General features: G+C 60.1%; 2 protein-coding genes across 2 annotated transcripts in view; one reads left to right on the top strand and one right to left on the bottom strand.

The window, feature by feature from the left end:
• Positions 1 to 8,653, top strand: part of SEMA4B (semaphorin 4B) — a gene marked incomplete at its 5' end in the record, with an annotated part of 46,010 nt that extends 37,357 nt beyond the window's left edge. Inside the window, 10 exon segments of the mRNA XM_079764061.1 lie at positions 347 to 458; positions 671 to 784; positions 958 to 1,109; positions 2,923 to 3,104; positions 3,198 to 3,348; positions 4,568 to 4,778; positions 4,884 to 4,999; positions 5,447 to 5,613; positions 6,244 to 6,329; positions 6,589 to 8,653. Of these exon segments, the coding sequence (XP_079620187.1) occupies positions 347 to 458; positions 671 to 784; positions 958 to 1,109; positions 2,923 to 3,104; positions 3,198 to 3,348; positions 4,568 to 4,778; positions 4,884 to 4,999; positions 5,447 to 5,613; positions 6,244 to 6,329; positions 6,589 to 7,319 (2,022 nt within the window). The 3' untranslated portion in view covers positions 7,320 to 8,653.
• A 783-nt stretch (positions 8,654 to 9,436) lies between these two features.
• On the bottom strand, positions 9,437 to 13,040 carry CIB1 (calcium and integrin binding 1). The gene is made up of 7 exons (XM_079764175.1): positions 12,848 to 13,040; positions 12,682 to 12,716; positions 11,602 to 11,710; positions 10,361 to 10,511; positions 10,128 to 10,246; positions 9,944 to 10,032; positions 9,437 to 9,691 (listed from the first exon to the last, which is right to left on the bottom strand). The coding sequence occupies exons 1-7, from the start codon at positions 12,896 to 12,898 to the stop codon at positions 9,670 to 9,672; spliced, it is 576 nt and encodes a 191-aa protein (XP_079620301.1). The 5' UTR covers positions 12,899 to 13,040; the 3' UTR covers positions 9,437 to 9,669.
• Positions 13,041 to 13,182: the final 142 nt, after the last annotated feature.

The raw sequence follows: 13,182 nt of genomic DNA, 5'->3' as shown, positions 1-13,182 counted from the left end.
GATCGAGCCCGCAACCTGGGTACGTGCCCTTGGCCGGAATCGAACCCGGGACCCTCCAGTCCGCAGGCCGCCGCTCTATCCACTGAGCCACACCGGCCAGGGCTGGCTCACATCTTTCTAAGCCTCGTCTCCCCTCTGCCACCTGGGACTTCTGGCGCCCACCGCAGAGGTCACGGCCAGACGGTGCCGGCACTGTGCCCTGAGCGCGAGGAGGGGGAGGACGGCCTGCCTGACCTCTGCCCCCACCCCCCTCCGAGTTGCCTTTCCCAGCATTCCCCCGCCTTTCCTGCAGAGCCCACCCCTGCCCTGGTGTGCCCCTGAACCCCCCCCGTCTGCTCCCCCACAGAGCGTGGAGAACTTCACGCTGGCCCAGGACGAGGCGGGGAACGTCATCCTGGAAGATGGCAAGGGCCGTTGCCCTTTTGACCCCAATTTCAAGTCCACGGCCCTGATGGTTGGTGAGTATTGGGGGCAGGATGGCCTTGTGGAGGCTCCATGGGGGGGGTGGGGGGCGGGTGATGTGCAGGTGTGACCCTGGGCTGCCCTTGGGTTCCTGCTCCCTCCTCTGTGCACCCCGAGTGAAGTGGGCAGGACCAGGGTCATTGCAGGCCTATGCGGGGGGAGGAGGCCCCGCCGAGAGGCCGTTGCCATGGGAATGTTTTCTTGGCAGACGGCGAGCTCTATACGGGGACCGTGGGCAACTTCCAGGGGAATGACCCGGCCATCTCCCGCAGCCAGAGCCGCCGCCCCATCAAGACCGAAGGCTCCCTCAACTGGCTCCAAGGTGAAGCCCTCCCACCGCCCCCCCCCGTGGGCAGGCCCAGGGTTCCTGGGAAGGGCACTCCCCATCCCCCCCCCCCGTGTCCCCCCCCAGGGCCCGAGAACAGAGTCTCGCCTGTTTGGGACGCCTGTTTGGGATTCCCGGGCTGACTCTGTGCTTCTTGCCGGCTCCCACAGACCCAGCGTTTGTGGCCTCGGCCTACATTCCCGAGAGCCTGGGCAGCTTGCAAGGCGACGACGACAAGATCTACTTCTTCTTCAGCGAGACCGGCCAGGAGTTTGAGTTTTTCGAGAACACCATCGTGTCCCGCATCGCCCGCATCTGCAAGGTGAGGGGGTGGGGCACCCAGAGTCCCCACAGGCTCCCCCGGTCCCAGGGTCAGGAAACGCCAGGAGGTCCTGCTTCTGTGATCTTCTCTTGACCTCCGGGTAGAATGGCTTAGCTAACGGCCTTTAAATCAAAATACCTCTTACTGTTTTCTTTCTTTCTTTCTTTTAAATATATATTTATTGATTTTTTACAGAGAGGAAGGGAGAGGGATTGAGAGTTAGAAACATCGATGAGAGAGAAACATCGATCAGCTGCCTCCTGCACACCCCCTACTGGGGATGTGCCCGCAACCAAGGTACATGCCCTTGACCGGAATCGAACCTGGGACCCTTCAGTCCGCAGGCCGACGCTCTATCCACTGAGCCAAACCAGCTAGGGCCCTCTTACTGATTCCTCTTATGTGAACTACAGAACAGGAACGCACACACAGACATCACAAGATAGAGAGGCAGAATAGCATCGCCGATAACAGAGTCGAGCCTCGGGGGCCAGGCTGCTCAGCCAGCCCCTGCTGGTCGTGTGAACCTGGCACCCCCCCCCCCCCCCCCCCCCCCGCTCAGTTACAGCCCCCTGGTCTGTGCAGTGGGAGCAATAACCACACATCTGGCTCAGGTTGTCGGGTGGACTGAATTAATCCACGTAAAGCTTTTAGGCATGCGGTTGAATATTATGTTACATTCCTATTGCCCCACCATAAGAAGTGACTGCTGTTAACATTCTAGAAGGTTCATTGCTAATCTTTTTTTTTTTTTTTTTTGCATATGTGTAAATACATATATTTATACTAGAGGCCCAGTGCACGACATTCGTACACTGGGGGAGGGGATTCCTCAGTCTGGCCTGTGCCCTCTTGCAGTTTGGGACCCCTCAGGGCAGTGGTTGACAAACTCATTAGTCAACAGAGTGGCAAACCGCAGCTCGAGAGCCGCATGTGGCTCTCGAGCCGCGGTTTGCCGACCACTGCCTCGGGATGTCCGCCTGCTGGCTTAGGCCTGCTCCCCACAGACATCCCCCAAGGGGTCCTTAGCTGCCAGCCGTAAGCCCGGCTTCTGGCTGAGCAGCGCTCCCCCTGTGGGAGCACACTGACCACTATGGGGCAGCTCCTGCATTGAGCATCTTCCCCCTGGTGGTCAGTGTGCGTCATAGCAACCGGTCATTCTGCTGTTTGGTCGATTTGCATATTAGCCTTTTATTATATAGGATTGCAAAAAAAAAACCTGTATCAAACATACATTAAAACAACAGCAACAAAAAAGACTATTTGCAAGCACGACTTACACTGTCAATGCCGTTCTTCAGCTGGAAGTCTTGACCTGTGTCCCTATTTTCAGGGAGACGTCCCTTGGTCCTTTTTTGTGGGATTCCACAGAAAGCAAAACACTGCCTTCCCTTAGCCCGCTGATGCACCTGCCCCTTGCCTCCAGGCGTCCTTCATCTTTTCTTTTTTAAAAAAATATTTTTGTTGATTTCAGAGAGGAAGGGAGAGGCAAAGAGAGAGAGAAACATCACTGATGAGAGAGAATCATGGATCGGCTGCCTCCTGCACGCCCCCTAATGGGGATCGGGCCCACAACCTGGGCATGTGCCCTGACCGGGAATCGAACCGTGACCTCCTTGTTCATAGGCCGACGCTCCACCACTGAGCCAGGCAGGCCGGGCGTGGGTGTTCTTGATTTCCAATGGAGCTCAGGCCTGGCTGTGGCTTGCCCGCCCTCCCTGCCGGTCCGTCTCAGCTACTGTTGGGGCGGGGGCAGCGAGGAGCACCCAGCCCCGGACCTACGTGCCTGAGCGGCCTCTCTCCCTCCCCCCAGGGCGACGAGGGCGGCGGGCGGATCCTGCAGCAGCGCTGGACGTCCTTCCTGAAGGCCCAGCTGCTGTGCCTGCGGCCCGGCGACGGCTTCCCGTTCAACGTGCTGCAGGACGTCTTCACGCTGAGCCCCAGCCCCGAGGACTGGCGTGACACCCTCTTCTACGGGGTCTTCACGTCCCAGTGGTAGGGCCCCGGGACCTGGCTGGGGATGGGAGGGTGAGGGGTGGCCGGGGTCCCGAGCCCCGGCTCTCGGGTGAACCGCCCCTTCTTTTGTAGGCACCGAGGGACCACGGAGGGTTCTGCCGTCTGTGTCTTCAGCATGAAGGACGTGCAGAGGGCCTTCGACGGCTTCTACAAGGCGGTGAACCGGGAGACGCTGCAGTGGTACACCGTGGCCTACGAGGTGCCCACGCCCCGGCCCGGCTCGGTGAGGACTGCTCCCTGCGCTGGGCTGGGAGACCTGGGGGGGGGGGGCCTCTCCCAGCCTGGGATCACGTGGCTCCTCCCAGTCCGTCACGTCTGTTTTCTCACCTTGAAAGTGGGGACAAAAGCCCGGGCCTGCTTGTCCCACTGGGCTAGATGTGACCGTGACTGTGGGGTGCCTTCCAAGCTGTGGGGGGGGAGGGGGCAGGAGGGGAGCAGGAGTGTCCCTGTCAGGGCACTCACCGTACCTTTGTCATTGTGTGCTCACGGTGCCTCCCCCGGTGGTGAGCGCCTTATTTATCTGAGTAATTAACCCTTTGCACTCGCTTGCTTTTTTCTCGGTTCCTTTATTCTACTCGGGATTTAATTTTTTAAATACCCCAGATTTTACAAAGCGCGGCAGTAGAATAAAAAACTGGAGTTTCTTTTCATACAAACTTGTTTATTTGGATTTTTTTTATATTTCAAATTATCGATACATTCAAAGAGTCATTTTAATCTCGACATCCGAGTGCAAAAGGTTAATGGCCAGGCCCCGAGAAAGAGTTTTCTTCTTTTTAAAAATATAATTGTATTGATTTCAAAGGGAGCGGGAGAGAGAGAAACATCAATGATGAGAGAGAAGCATGGATCGGCTGCCTCCCGCACGCCCCACACTGGGGATCGAGCCTTCAAACCGGGCATGTGCCCTGACCGGGAATCGAACCGTGACCTCCTGGTTCCTAGGTCGATGCTCAACCACTGAGCCACACGGGCCAGGCTAGAGTTCTTTCTCCTTTCCTTCCAGCCTGAGGGGCTTCCCCAGAGCAGCCCTGAGCCACACAATGCTAAGATGTGTGTGGAGCACATCTTAGCATTGCCCTACTGGGTGCTTATCCCCAGCCCTTGAGCCTCATCTGTGCAGGGTCACCCCTGCGTACCAACTCTTAGGGCTCTTACAGAGAGAATGAGGCACTAACTGTGGGCACCTCATGCCCCCCCCCCCCACTGGGACACCTGGTCAGCCAAAGGATGCTCAGAGAGCAGGTGGTGTGGTTGTGCTGCTCGAGGCCTGGGGGAGGGGCTGGGAGCATGGCAGCAGGGACACTGGCCAGCGGGGCCCCTGGGTGCCTGTCCACAGCCCGGGCTTTGCCCTGCGGCTCCTCAGACCTGGCTTCCGAGGGTGGGCGGACATCCTGCCGGCCCTCGCGTTGCTGGCCTCACGCCGCCACCTTCTCCTCCAGTGCATCACCAACAGCACCCGGGAGAGGAGGATCAACTCGTCCCTGCAGCTCCCCGACCGCGTGCTCAACTTCCTCAAGGACCACTTCCTGATGGACGGGCAGGTGCGCAGCCGCCTGCTGCTGCTGCAGCCACAGGCCCGCTACCAGCGCGTGGCCGTGCACCGCGTCGCGGGCCTGCACCGCACCTACGACGTCCTCTTCCTGGGCACCAGTGAGTGTGTGCGGCCAGGCGGGGCCGGAGGCTGGGGGTGTGGCCGAGGGGCGCGGGGCGTGGGCACAGGCTCCGCCCGGGGCCTGAGCACTGTCCTTGCTGCAGAGGACGGCCGGCTGCATAAGGCGGTGGACGTGGGCTCCAGCGTGCACGTCATTGAGGAACTCCAGATCTTCTCGCCGGGGCAGCCCGTGCAGAACCTGCTCCTGGACCCCAACCGGGTAAGCAGGCAGCAGAGGCCGGTCAGCGGGCCTGGGGTGCCCCTCTGCTGACAAGCTGTTAGAAAGTGAGCATCCGGGCCCTCGCCTGTTTGGCTCAGTGGCTAGAGCATCGGCCTGCAGACGGAAGTCCCAGGTTCGATTCCGGTCAAGGGCATGTACTTCGGTTGCAGGCTCCTCCCCGGCTCAGGCCCTGGTCCGGGTGCGTGCAGGAGGCAACCCATCGATGCGTCTCTCTCACGTCGATGTTTCTCTCTCTGTCTCTCCCCTTCCCACTCTCTCTCTCAAAGTCAATGAAAAAATATCCTTGGGTGAGGATTTAAAAATAAATTAAAAAAAAAATAAAGTGGGATCATGGGAGGAGGCCCTGGGGAAGGGGCTCAGGTTGGGCCCTCGAGCCGGGGGTGGCCGTGGGGGGTGGCCCCGGCTCTGATCCTCACGTCTGCGCAGGGACTGGTGTACGCAGCCTCACACTCGGGGGTAGTCCAGGTGCCCGTGGCCAACTGCGACCTGTACCGGAGCTGCGGGGACTGCCTCCTCGCCCGGGACCCCTACTGCGCTTGGAGCGGCAACAGGTGCCGTCACGTCAGCCTCTACCAGCCGGAGGCGACCTCGAGGTGAGAGTCCTGAAGGCCTTCCCCACGTCCATCCCTGTGCGCGGCCTCGGGGCGCCTCCCCCGGCCCCTCTGAGAATCCCCGGGCAGCTTCGTTGGCGTCCACTGTCTTGGTGTAATTATTATTTTTAAAAAACTAGAGACCCTGCCGAAACCGGTTTAGCTCAGTGGATAGAGCGTCGGCCTGCGGACTGAAGGGTCCCAGGTTCGATTCCGGTCAAGGGCATGTACCTTGGTTGTGGGCACATCCCCAGTAGGGGGTGTGCAGGAGGCAGCTGATCGATGTTTCTCTCTCATCGATGTTTCTAACTCTCTATCCCTCTCCCTTCCTCTCTGTAAAAAATCAATAAAATATATTTTAAAAAAACAGACAGACACACACAGCTCTATACATACAGAGCCAGGTGTCCTTCCTGTTAAGGCTCATACTGCTTTTTTAATGCAGGGGAGTATTACAGTACCTTTTATTTGAAATAAATACTGGGAAACAGGAGATGCTGGCCTGCCTTTTCCCCCCGCTCTGGGCCTGGTGGTGCCTGAGCCCCGGGCCCTTGCCTCCAGGGCTGCACCTGGGGATAGGGGTGCAGACCCACGGGGCATCCTGGCCTATCCCAGCCTCTCTTTGGTCCTCAGGCGGTGGGTCCAGGACATCGAGGGGGCTAACGCCAGGGACCTCTGCAACGCTTCCTTCGTCAAGCCCCGGGTTGCTGCACCAGCAGGTAAGGTGCCCGTCAGAGGATGGAGGGAGGCAGGAGGCAGGACCCAGTTGCTTAGAAGGCTCCTGAATTCAGGCACTAAATCCTTCCCTCCCGTCCTCATCCCTCCAGCCTGCAGGCGAGGCCCTGGGAAGCAAAAGTCACAATCCCCGGAATTGCCACTGTGGCATGATGGGCAGTGCCCGGCGGGAGGCGGGTGAGCTGGGGCTGTGGTGCCCGCCAAGCCCCCTGGGCCCCATGTCTGTGCCTCTCCTGCCCGCAGGTGAGAAGCCGTGTGAGCAAGTCCCGTTCCAGCCCAACACGGTGAACACCTTGGCCTGCCCCCTGCTCTCCAACCTGGCGACGCGGCGCTGGCTGCACAACGGGCTGCCTGTCAACGGCTCGGCCTCCTGCCGGGTGCTGCCCACGGGGGACCTGCTGCTGGTGGGCAGCCAGCAGGAGCTGGGGGTGTTCCAGTGCTGGTCGCTGGAGGGGGGCTTCCAGCAGCTGGTGGCCAGCTACTGCCCAGCGGTGTTGGACACGGCGGCCGACCGGCAGGGGAAGGGGCCCGTGGTCATCAACACGTCGCGGGTGAGCGCCCCGGCCCACGGCAAGGCCAGCTGGGGCACGGGCCGGTCCTACTGGACCGAGTTCCTGGTGATGAGCGTGCTGTTCGTGCTGGTCATCGTGCTGCTGATCCTGTTCTTCCTCTATCGGCACCGCGACGGCATGAAGGTCTTCCTGAAGCAGGGGGAGCGTGCCAGCATGCACCCCAAGACCCACCCGGTGGCGGTGCCGCCCGAGACCCGGCCGCTCAATGGCGTCGGTCCCCCGAGCATCCCGCCGGACCACCGAGGCTACCAGGCCCTGTCGGACAACTCCCCGGGGCCGCAGGTCTTCACCGAGTCCGAGAAGAGGCCGCTCAGCATCCACGACAGCTTTGTGGAGGTGTCCCCGGTGTGCCCCCGGCCCCGGGTCCGCCTGGGCTCTGAGATCCGGGACTCGGTGGTGTGACAGCCGACTGGTAGAGGAGGCCACCCTGGCTTCAGGGGCCGTGGATGCCCAGAGGGGTCGGCTGGACTCGGCTCTTAGCGGCGCGCGGCGCTGTGCCCAGCCCTCCGGAGCGGGGGCGCCAGCCGGGAGTGAGGCCCCTCCGACCCAGATGCCATGTCCCCGGGAAGATGGGCGGGCGCCTGCCTAGGTGGGCAGAGCAGCGCTCCTTATGTAAGCTGAGCCTTTGGTGTAAAAAAAAAACAACCACTGAAAATGTGAAATAACAATGAGACAACACAATGCCACGTGCACGGCCGCTCCGGCTCGCAGCCCCCAGCCTCGGGGTCTCGCCCTCGTTGGGGCTTTGGAAGCCGCCGCCGTGGTGGGTGCAGACAGAGGTGGGAATCTCGGACCCGCTGGTCTCTGCCTTCCGCTGCTGCCACGGGCGGCGTGGGTCCTGCCTGGCCACTGGCCGGGTGGTTACGGCCACCATCCCGACACCTCAGGGACCGAGGGCTACGCTGGCACTGCGGCCCTCACGGGGCCCTGGGCTCCAGCCACCTCTGGACCTTTCCGGCCTGTATCAGGCCGTGGCCACGTGACCGCGGGCATCGTGAGCTCAGGAGTTACGACGATGTTCACCTTCCCCCTTGGAATTCTAGGAAGAGACTGTTGTTGGCTGCCTTCCTCTGTCCAAACTGAAACCCGCATCCCCCCCCCACCCCCCCACCCCCGTCCCGTATCCACCCAGTGTGTCTCTGGCGCCCAGTCCCCCTTCACTCCCACACTTTACCTGCCTCCGATCTGAGGGATTTGACACTGCCCAGCACAAGGGCCTGGATTTATGTGGGTTTTGTATTTTTTTAAAGTCAGATGCACTTTACATTTGTTTTGTTTTTTGTATTTTAAATAAAACCTAAAGAACTGAAATTGAATCGCGGCCCTTCCTCTTAAAAGGACTGTTGACCTAGCCATGGCTCAGTGGGTGTGGCTCAGTGGATAGAGCATCAGCCTGCAGACCAAAGGGTCCCGGGTTCGGGTCGGGTCAAGGGCACGTACCTGGGTTGCAGGCTCCTCCCTAGCCCAGGGCCCTGGTTGGGGCTCATGCAGGAGGCAACCAATCGATGTGTTTCTCTCACATGGATGTTTCTGTCTTTCCTTCTCTCTTCTACGCTCCCTAAAAAATCAATGGATGAGCCCTGACCGGTGTGGCTCAGTGGATAGAGCGTCGGCCTGCGGACTGAAGGGTCCCAGGTTCGGTTCCGGTCAAGGGCATGTACCTTGGTTGCGGGCACATCCCCATTGGGGAGTGTGCAGGAGGCAGCTGATCGATGTTTCTAACTATCCCTCTCCCTTCCTCTCTGTAAAAAAAAAAATCAAAGTATATTTTTAAAAAATCAATGGATGAGGATTAACAAAATAAAACAGATCTAAACTGACTAAATAGAAGGGGAAAACAATTTACTAAAGTAAAAATAAAAAAATTAAAGGACTGTTGCTTTTTGAGGTTGGTCTAATCTTCTGAGTTCTGGGGGTTCTGAATCTCCTGTTTCCGGGGGCCAGAGCCAGCCCAGTCTGCCCACCGACATCTCAACCCCTTACTCTGGTCAGGGGTCGGGGCACAGGGAACAGGGTTTTTTATTTCACTCTTAAAATTCTTGTTTTTTATTTTTAAAATGCTCATACGGTCAATTCTTTTTTAAAAAATATGTAAATATATATGTATTTTAATTGATTTCAGAGAGGGAGGGAGAGGGAGAGAGAGAAACATCCATGATGAGAGAGGATCATGGATTGGATGCCTCCTGCACGCCCCACACTGGGGATCCAGCCCACAACCCGGCATGTGCCCTGACCGGCAATCAAACCGTGACCTCCTGGTTCATAGGCTGATGCTCAACCACTGAGCCACGCCGGCCAGGCTACAATAAGTTCTTTTTTCTTTTGGTAAACGGCTCTATAATGTTAATGTAGAAATTCAGGTCACCGCCACCACGATCAGGATTCAGCGGGTTCCCTCCCCCACGGGCCCCCTCATATTCAGTGCCACACGCTGCCTTGCTGCTGGTCCCTTCTCTGGAGGTTCGTCAGTCCAGTCCCTCCTCATAACCAGCATTTCCGGTGTCGCACACAGGATCAAAACGTCTTAACCTTTATTGCTGATGAGTAGAAACGGAGCGGTGGCGATGGCAGTGAGAAGGGGTGAGGCGCTGACTTGGCGCGCCCTCCCCTGCCTGGGACAAGACTTCACAGCGCCAGCTCCACCGGGCCAGCTCGGCCGGCCCTGGCATCACAGGCGTAACCTTGGCCACAGCTCGGCGGTGTCCAGGTCATTCTACGGGCGGCTGGGAAAGCGGCTGTGTGGCTCCTGTCACAGGACGATCTTGAAGGAGCTGAACGAGAGAACAGGGGGTTTGATTTGCCGCCGGAAGAGGAGGGTGAGGACTAAACCCACATGCACCCACCTCTCCCCCCAGACCCTTTGGAATGGGCTGTGTCTCCCGTCTGTCAGTCCCCTTTGGGAGAAGAGCTACCCTGAGATATTCAGAGGAGGCGGGGGGGGGGGGGGCGCTTTCCCCGGCACCCCCCCCCCCCCCCCCATAATAACATCCTAGACCCAGATGCCACAGGCGGGACAGCCATACCTGGCAAAGTCCGGTGAACGGGAAATAACGTGCTGGAACTCGGAGAGGTTGATGGTCCCGTCCCTGTCGATGTCGGACTCTTCCAGGATCTGGGCAAAGGGAGAGTGTCGGGCCCCAGGCCTCCCTCGGCTCCCGGCCCGGCCCGGCCCGGCCCGGCCCGCCCTGCTGGGCCCCAGCCGCTCACGTTGTCAATGAGCTGCTTCATCTCGGACGCACTGAGCCGCGTGTCCTCGCCCTCTCCGGTGAGGCAGTTCACCAGCTGGCTGAGGTCTTCTCTGTTCAAGGTTCCATCATCGTCGAAATCTACAGAGCAGGCGCGGGGAGCCCCGGGATGACCCCAGCGCCCCGGCAGCCCCGGCCGGAAGACCCCGGGGAAGGAGGCCCCCCCCGCTCCGCTAGGCTCCCCCGCGTCCTCACCGAAGATGCGGAAGGCATAGTGGGACTTGATGTCTGGTGTAGCCGTGTCACTGAACACGCTGAGGAGGTCCAGGAAGTCCTCAAAGCTCAAGCTGTCTCGGGCCGGGGAGGTCGAGAAGACCCTGCAGATGCGCTCCCTGAAGGGGTTGGCCTAGGAAGAGAGCCTCCGTCAACGCCACAGGACGCAGCCTGGGTCGCACGCAAACCCCACAGGGACCGGAGGGGACAGGTCCCAGAACCCGCACCATGAGCGCAGGCTGGGGGGGGGGGGGGGGGGGGGGGGGAGATGACCAGTGCTTTTTCAAAGGCAGGAGGACCAGTGACATCGCTGGGGAGGGGGCAGGGATGGCTACTGGGAATCCGAGGTTAACCCACAGGTAGGCCTGGGGGCAGAGAAGGAAGAGGGAGGCATCCTAAGCAAAGAGGACATTTCATTAAACACCTGTTGTGCCCTAGTCCATTAGGGTCAGTGGACAGAGCGTCGGCCTGGGGACCGAAGGGTCCCGGGTTCGATTCTGGTCAAGGGCACGGACCTTGGTTGCAGGCTCCTCCCCTGGCCCGGGCCCTGGTGAGGCGCGTGCAGGAGGCAACCAATCCATATGTTTCTCTCTCATCGATGTTTCTCTCTCTCCCTCCCCGTCCCTTCCACTCTCCCTAGAATTCAATGGAAAAATATCCTTGGGTGAGGATTAACAAAAAAATAAGTAGCCCTAGCTGGTTTGGCTCAGTGAATAGAGCATCAGCCTGTGGACTGAAGGGTCTCGGGTTCAATTCCAATCAAGGGCCCATGCCCAGGTTGCGGGCTCGATCCCCAGTAGGGGGCCTGCAGGAGGCAGCTGATCAGTGATTCTCATCATTGATGTTTCTATGTCTCTCCCTCTCTGCAATCAAAAAAATATATAAAAATTCATTCATTCATTAAAATAAACACCTGTTACAGGCACTAGGCCAAGCCCTTTGCATTTTCACAGCCCTCAGGAGAGGCCATCAGCCTCTGGAAGAGGGTTTCTCAAACTTGAAGGCGACTCAACTCCTCTTAAAGGACCAAACTTCTTTTGACGGGCCAAGAATGTGTTTCTAGAATCCCGATTTGAAAAACGCCATTCCAGATCATTCCACGGGGTGATTTAGGGAAAGCCCTCGCCGCCCCCGGGGACGTTAGGGCTAAACAGAGGAAAGACCAGAAGGGGACAGTGACTGCCTGACTGGAGGGGAGGGGTGGGTGGAAGGGGGGCTGGCACCTTGAGCTCTGGAAGGCTGAAGATCTGCTCCAGGGACACTCTGGCCTGCAGCGACTCCTCCATGCTCCGGAGCTCCTGGGGAAGCAGCTCGCAGAACCGCCTGTGGGCTCTGGCACAAGCGGGGGAACCTGTTGGCCCGCCTTCCTGGGTGTATTACCCACGACGCACCAGGTGAGGCGCCAAGCCACGCACAAGAGAATTTCTGAGTTATCAGGATTGACAAGCCAGCGGGAGCTGCGTCCGTCCCAAGACAGTTACAGGCTGGGAGTTGGTTCTTGCAACCGGTATTTTCTGAAGACCTACTGTGCGCCCGGGGCCCCGAGCGCACAGTAGGTCCCCAGGGGTGGAGAGGCTGGGGGTAGACCGGAGCCAGAAGTTGGCTCAGATGAACTGGGAGGAAATAAGCAAAACTCCCGGGATCTCCTGCTCCTCAAGGCCTCCCCCTCTTTTAAGCAGTTACCTGTAACGGAGCTATCTCCTCCCCAGCACCACCTCCTCGCCACTGGGGTTACTTGAGCCAAGGGAAGCCCTGGCCACGTAAAGCTGGCAGGGGGCCGGAAAGGGGAGTTCCAGCCCCGGTTCAAATCCTTTCTGGGGGTGTAATAGTCTTAGGCAAGTTGCCAGACGTTCTCCGGACCTGTGTCATTGTCCCCTCCCTCCCTCCCTCGGGGGGGTTCAAGGAGGTAAATGCAGGCTGGTTTAGCACCGGGCTTGGCACAGTGTAGGTGCTGAGCAAGCGTTAACGGTTCCTGTATTATTCAGGTGAGGTTGGGAGAAGGAACCACCCTCCCCAAGGACCGGGGCTGGAGGTTCTGTTATGCAGGAGTCAGGGGAGCGCAAGGTCCAAGGGCGCGCAACTTGGGCCGCAGACAGCACAGCTGGGCCCCCCGCAGCGTGGGCGGGGCGCAGCCCAGGCTCGAGGGCTGGGGCGCGCGGGACTCCGGTTCCGGCTCAGCCGCCGACCTCCAGCGGCCCCTGCCGCTCCCTCGAGGAGGCCTCAGTTTCCCCGTCGGTAAGACAGAGCCCCCCCGAAGCCGTCTCTAAGAGGATCCCGGTGGCGAGGTTCAGATCAGCACTTACAGGAGGATCTCCTGCTTGGTCAGGAACGTCAAGTCCTGGAAGGCAGGCGGGACCGGGGTCAGCGGGCCGCCCGGAGGCGGAGGCCGAGCCCGCCCCGCCGCCCGCCCCGGGGCCCGTTCCCGAGCGCAGGCCCGCGCGCGAGCTCCCCGGGCCGCATCCCGCGCACCTGGTACTCGGCCAGCAGCTCCTTGGACAGGCGGCTGCCCGAGCCCCCCATCGCGCACAGTTCCGCCAACTCGTCTCGGGACGCCGGCAACTTTCTCACTTCCGCCCTCGGGCCGCGTCACCTCCCCGTCCCCGCGGCAACCGCCCCTGAGGGGGGGCCCCGCCCCCGGCCCCGGGCCCGCCTCCTCCTTACAGCGCCCAGAAGTTCCCCGCGGGGTTCAGACGCCGGGTCCCCGCTCTGGGCGGTCCCTGGCGAGCTGGGGGCGTGGTCAGGGGCGTGGTTAAGCCACAGGCCCCGCCTCCGGGGGCGGACGGGGCGGGCCACGCCGCGCGCGT

The sequence above is a fragment of the Cnephaeus nilssonii genome (assembly GCF_951640355.1).
Source record: "Cnephaeus nilssonii genome assembly, chromosome: 24".
Taxonomy (NCBI): Eukaryota; Metazoa; Chordata; class Mammalia; order Chiroptera; family Vespertilionidae; genus Cnephaeus; species Cnephaeus nilssonii.
Note: the sequence above shows the minus strand (reverse complement) of the source record. Positions and strands in the feature narration are given on the sequence as shown.